Here is a 6,042-nt window from a genome sequence, read left to right on the forward strand (position 1 = left end):
AACAAGATGGATTACTTGCCATCTAGAGAAAGAGATGGAGGTAAGGGGGGAAATTGGAACACAAGGTTTTGCAAAGGTTAATGTTGAAAAATTATCTATGCATATTTTTTGAAAATAAAATACTTTAGACTGACTCCCCAGTTCTCTCAGCCCTTAAATACCCTATTACAATTACATCATTATAGCATACTGAGTATATGTGAACTAGAGAACAATTACATTACTATACTAAGTACCAAGTATATGTAAACTAGAAAACCATCATCTCATCAATTTCACTGAGTTAACACCTTGTTGTAAGTACACTTGTTTCAAGTATACTTCTCCAGATTTCCTCCCTCTACAAGAAACATCTATGTTTTAAAGTGTTCATATACTCTATTCATATATGACATGGAGTAGAATCTCCTGAATTCATATTTTTCTGATCAGCCACAGTTGGCCAGGTGGCTATTTCTTGATCCCAACACAGCGATGTCATTTTGTCCCTTGTTGAGAATAAAGGATAATAACCAACCAATCATTTATTTAATGGCACAAAAAAATCATCAACTTTATTGTTCACTCCTGTCTTCTGTGACAGGACAATTCTGGACAATTCTATTCTTATTCTTTTTTCTATACAAAGCAAATTTCGTGGTAACTAGGTTGGTGGATATGACCATAAACAATTTTCTTCCTCTCTTTCGATTTTATAATTTTTTTTTTTTAAAATAAGGTTACCAGTGTCCAGGCAAGCAGAGTTTTACTAGATCTTGTTAGGTGCAGATTTTATAGTCTATTTCTGGTAAAAAGCAGAGGAGATAGTACAAGTTATACATATGCTCCAGGGACTTATCAGGGATAGAAGGGTAGGAGGAGACATTCTGTATCATGACACCAGGCATATTTGACTTGATCATGAAAATTGAACAAAACAGGATGGAGATATCTGTATAAGTATTCTTTGAATTATGCTAGTAATTTCTGTAGTTGATAAGCCTTAAAGTTTGAGGCCTATTATAAGGCCTTCCTATTAAAAACTACATTCTTATGTAACTTATATTGAATGTGGACTAATATATTGTTTATGTTTATATCTATTGCTGACTAATTGATAATAATCATAACCCATTATAATTTAAGTGGGAATCTTCAATAAATTCATTATTTCATGGGGGAGACAACATGCAAGCAATGGGGTATTCAGAAAAGACTAACACCTCTATTATAAGGGCTTGCTGAGCCCCTTTCAGGTCTTCTTACTCACTTTTAGTGTTCACCTGATACTCAACTCTCACTTGTATTTTCATCAGTCCTTGTGGCCATGAGATTTACAGTCTCCTAAAATTAATAAACTAAGAATTTTCTTAAAATAAATTTTAAAAAGTGGACCTGAAAACTCCACCACTTATAAAACTAATAAAATCACAAAATTAAGTCAGAGATACCTCTTTGAATCTTTATCTGAACAAAATCTTTTCTGTAACACACCTGACAGATGGTCAGCTGGAGCTCACAAGAAGTTCCTCAGCAAAAGGAAACCTACTATTCCCCATATTGCTTCATAAAATATGATATAGTGAGATTAATAACATTTTCTTTTATATCTTCATATCCTGATCATCAAGTATTTGGTTTTCACCCCAAGGTTCTATTAATATTATTTCTCTTTAACCAAAAACTTACAGGTTTTTTTTACCTTTAATACTATGGGTAAAAATGAAATACTTAAAAAAATGGCTCGCTTACTTTAAATCTCTGTATTTCAGGTGTCTTTTTCCAAAGGGTAGATTTATCTTTCTATCTATCTATCTATCTATCTATCTATCTATCAGTATTTGACCTTATCTAATTTTTCCTGTGGTCTTTTGGCCAGGATTTGTATAAATCATTCCAGGGAAATGGAACTAAGCATATTCATTTACTGAAGAAAACTGAAGAAGACTAACATATCCTTGGATAGTGCATTTAAAAGGAAATTTTATGGGATCAGTTGAATTATGGACATTCTTTTTCTTTGCTTTATTAGATTTTACACCCTTTGCCCCCAACATTTTATTTATAGCTGAATCTATTTTATCCTATAATCTATGTAATTAATGTAATTACTTGATATGATTTTACAAATGTTATCATAGTTAAATTGCTTTCTCTTAAAATCATATTTTATGCTCTTTATCCCTCATGCTTAAAATTCTCTCCACCTTATATGTTTCCTGTATTCTATAATTTCCTTCAAGCTCCAAAAGTTCACTTTCTACAAAAAATTCTCCCCAATCCCCATTAAAAGTTATGACTTTCTACCATCTTTTACCTACATTTTATCCTTCATTTATCTTGTTTGTACATTGTTTCCATGTTGTCTCTCCATTAGACTTGAGTTGATGGATGTCATTTTTTTCTTCCTTCATATTTAGCATTTAGCATAGTACCTGGCATATAGTGGGCATGAAATATATGCTAATTAACTTTACTTGAATTATTAACTAGAAAAAGAAAAGGGATAAGTAGTGACAGAAAAGGCCAAAGAAATGTAGAAAGCTGAAAATAATTGATTTCTCATGAAATATTATTATGAAAATGCAACCAATATTATTATCAGAAAATAACCTTTGTTCAAATGGAACCTGGAATTAGGACTACAATTATATTCCCTTTAAATTGAAACATTTGTCTCGCTTTCAACTTTGTAAATCTACAGTCAGCAAAGTCAATTTATAGCATTCCCTATCAATAATGTTGCACATCTTTGAACTTTGGGGAAAATATTAAATATTATACAAAGATAAGGCATAATTAGTACTATTGAGGAGGGAATCTAGCCTCTCTATACCTTTTGCTTTTGGAACTTCTTAAGGATGCGCAAGCGAATCTGCTTCGTCTTGACACTATATACAATTGGGTTCATGAGTGGAGGAACAAGAAGGTAGACATTTGCCATCAACACGTGTACTATTGGGGAGGCATTCTGTCCATAGCGACGAATCATGGATAACCCAATCATGGGTGTGTAAAAAGTGAGCACAGCACATATGTGAGAAATGCAGGTGTTGAGTGCTTTAACACGCTCTGATGTAGAAGCAATGCTCAGCACTGTGGCCAGGATGAGTATATAGGAGAGAAGAAGCAGTACTGAGTCTAGTCCCATGGAGAAGATGACCACCATGAGGCCATAGATGCTGCTAATCCTCCGACTGGATACTGCCATCTTAATGAGATCCTGGTGCAGACAAAAAGAGTAGGAGAGGGCATTGATGGGTTGATATTGCAGCCTTTTCAAGAGGAAGGAGGCTGGAAAAACCAAAGTTAGTGCCCTTCCAGCAATGGCCAACCCAATCCCAATAATTACCCCATTGGTGAGGATGGTTGAATAGCGCAGGGGTTCACGAATGGCCACAAAACGGTCAAATGCCATGGCCAGCAATACAGCAGACTCTATGATGGAGAACACATGGATGAAGTACATCTGAATCAAGCAGGCATTGAAAGGGATTTCCCGGGCATGGAACCAGAAGACACTGAGCATAGTAGGCAATGTAGTAGTAGACAGACCCAAATCTGTCAGAGCCAACATTGACAAAAAATAATACATAGGCTGGTGGAGTGAGGTATCTGTTCGAATAATGAAGAGGATGGTAGAATTTCCTGCAATAGAAATAATGTAGACTAGACAGATGGGGATGGAGATCAAACCATACATGGCCTCTAACCCTGGGAAACCTGTCAAAAGAAACCGAGGATAGAGCGTGGAAGAATTGAAGACAGACATGTTGCTCACTGGGATGGATTCCTTTCCTGTAATGAAAAGACAAATATTACAATTCTCTAACTCACTGATCCTCAGCGAGTATAGTGGTCAATCAGATCATACTTATCATCACTACTTATCATCATCATCATCATGATCAATAGCATCAAATATCTCTATATCTTTATTTTCATATCTGTAGCTCTTTCTCTCTCTTTCTTTAATTCTATAGAGATATGTGTGTATGTTTATGTGTACATATATGTGTATATACACAAGTAACCACATATAGAAGAGATGGAGAGACAGAGAGTATCTATAATCTAGCAGTTTATTTATATCTTTATCTATATCTATCATTTTATCTATCTATATTTTGTTATTCAATTGTTTTTAGTTATGGCTGATTTTTCATCACTCCATTGAGGATTTTCTTGGTAGCAATATTGAATCACTTTGTCATTTCCTTTTCTAGTGCATTTTATAGATGGAAAACTGTGGCAAAAAGGATTAAGCGCTTATCTGGAATCACATAGCTAATGACTGTCTGAGGCCATATTTGAATTTAGTAAGGCCCTCCTTGACTTCAGGCCCAGTCCTCTATTCCCTGTGCTATCTAGGTGCTATCTTTTATATATATATATATATATATATATACACACACATATCTATCTATTTATCTATCTAGTTTCTATATATCTAAATAAACAGGCAATAATGTAACACATTGCAAGACATTAAGCAGTATAGAAGATACAGTTATTGCCTGTAAGAACTACTTATGGAATTGAGATATTAGTGAATGAAATGTTTAGAAGAAAACTTTTCAATCCATCTTTCTCTTCTAGGCATTGCTTTATAGAGAGGAGGAAAATATCCCAGAAAGATACTTGTGGTTGCCATAGCCAATAAAAGGTGGGATTGGCATCAACATAATTTAAAAAATCCCATAGCAATTTAAATCCAATCTTACTCACTCCCAATAGCCCATAGTCAGACATGGCTAATGGATAAATTGGCACAGTATAGGGATTAAGTGCTAATTTGCTATTAAAAGCAGTACATCCTGATTTCTGTTCCTTTGAGTAAATAACTTCATCTTACTGGACCACACTTTCTTTATCACTACAATGAAGGTAGTGAATTATTAGATATCCGACTATCTTCCAATTCAAATCTTTGTGATTAAATTAAAATTCCTGAGATTTCTATTTTCACAGGTTTACTCCCTGACAGGAAGATCAAGAGTCTTATATATAGAGAGAGCAAATAGTTCTGTGGATGCAAAATCTCCTTAGAATATATGATCGACTCCTAATTTTTTTCACCGTTAAAATTGATTACAGTGACCCCCATCATATTTTATCTTTCATCCAGAAAAATATAAGTTGTTATGAGAAATCATCTTGCTTCAAATTCTACCTTTATTGTATTCTGGCTTTTTGGAACAGGTAAATTACTTAACATCTCATTGACCCCCAACAACTCTCTAAAACTATAGGTTGCAGATCAGTTGCAGATACATATTGATTAAAACAATTTTCTTCCTGGGAATTATCTACATCAATGAAATAACTATTGTGTTTATACATACATAAATGCAATTGTTATGACTCACCCACCTCTGACAAACTATCACTCATAGCAGTGAAACTCTAAGACTGTCTTCTGTAACTTAGCCTCCCATTTCTATCCTGAAATTATGGATGTACTGGTAAATGTTTTACAACTGGTACAACAAAAATAAAATAATAATAAAAATATATATGAAATATTTTAAAGGTAAATCTGCATGATCAATTTTTTCTTCTTCACTTTGATAAATCTAAATAATCAACAAAATAAAAACTTAGGCTTTGATTTAGTGTTTGCTAAATTTAAATTTAAATCTTTACACCAATGACTCAGCAATCAATTCTCAAGAACCTGTAGGACCTGGTTCCAGAACACTCATACTGAAGTCATAAATAGAGGCAATTCAGATTATTGATTGTACCTCACCTTATGTATTTGCATAATCTCTTCTTTATTTTTGTATAATATTGGAGGTGTGATTACATCTATCTTCAAAAAATCTGATTTGCCTCAATTAAGGACAATAATTTTTGTTTAAGTTGCTATTCATTTTTCAGAGAATCATACCAGCTCACAACTGGAAAGAACTTCAAAGATATTTAATCTAATGCATTTCTAAATAGAAAGTATGTATGGAACAAGTCTAATAAGTGGAACAATAGCTAGAAGACCTTTAGCGATTGAGAAATTACTTTCCTCCAGGGCAGTTCACTCTAACTTCAGACATCTTATTCCTT

At 33.7% G+C, this 6,042-nt stretch overlaps 1 protein-coding gene across 1 annotated transcript; it reads right to left on the minus strand.

Moving 5' to 3' along the window:
• Window positions 1-2,809: 2,809 nt before the first annotated feature.
• Window positions 2,810-3,754, minus strand: LOC100916105 (olfactory receptor 51G2-like). The gene has a single exon (XM_012545453.3). It carries the CDS (start codon window positions 3,749-3,751, stop codon window positions 2,810-2,812), a length of 942 nt encoding a protein of 313 aa, XP_012400907.2. The 5' UTR covers window positions 3,752-3,754.
• Window positions 3,755-6,042: the final 2,288 nt, after the last annotated feature.

The sequence above is a fragment of the Sarcophilus harrisii genome, chromosome 3, assembly GCF_902635505.1.
Source record: "Sarcophilus harrisii chromosome 3, mSarHar1.11, whole genome shotgun sequence".
In the NCBI taxonomy this organism is placed as follows: domain Eukaryota; kingdom Metazoa; phylum Chordata; class Mammalia; order Dasyuromorphia; family Dasyuridae; genus Sarcophilus; species Sarcophilus harrisii.

Bases quoted from the DNA above. Each gene is read 5' to 3' on its own strand.
- LOC100916105 (XM_012545453.3), bottom strand. From the start codon at position 3,751: ATGTCTGTCTTCAATTCTTCCACGCTCTATCCTCGGTTTCTTTTGACA.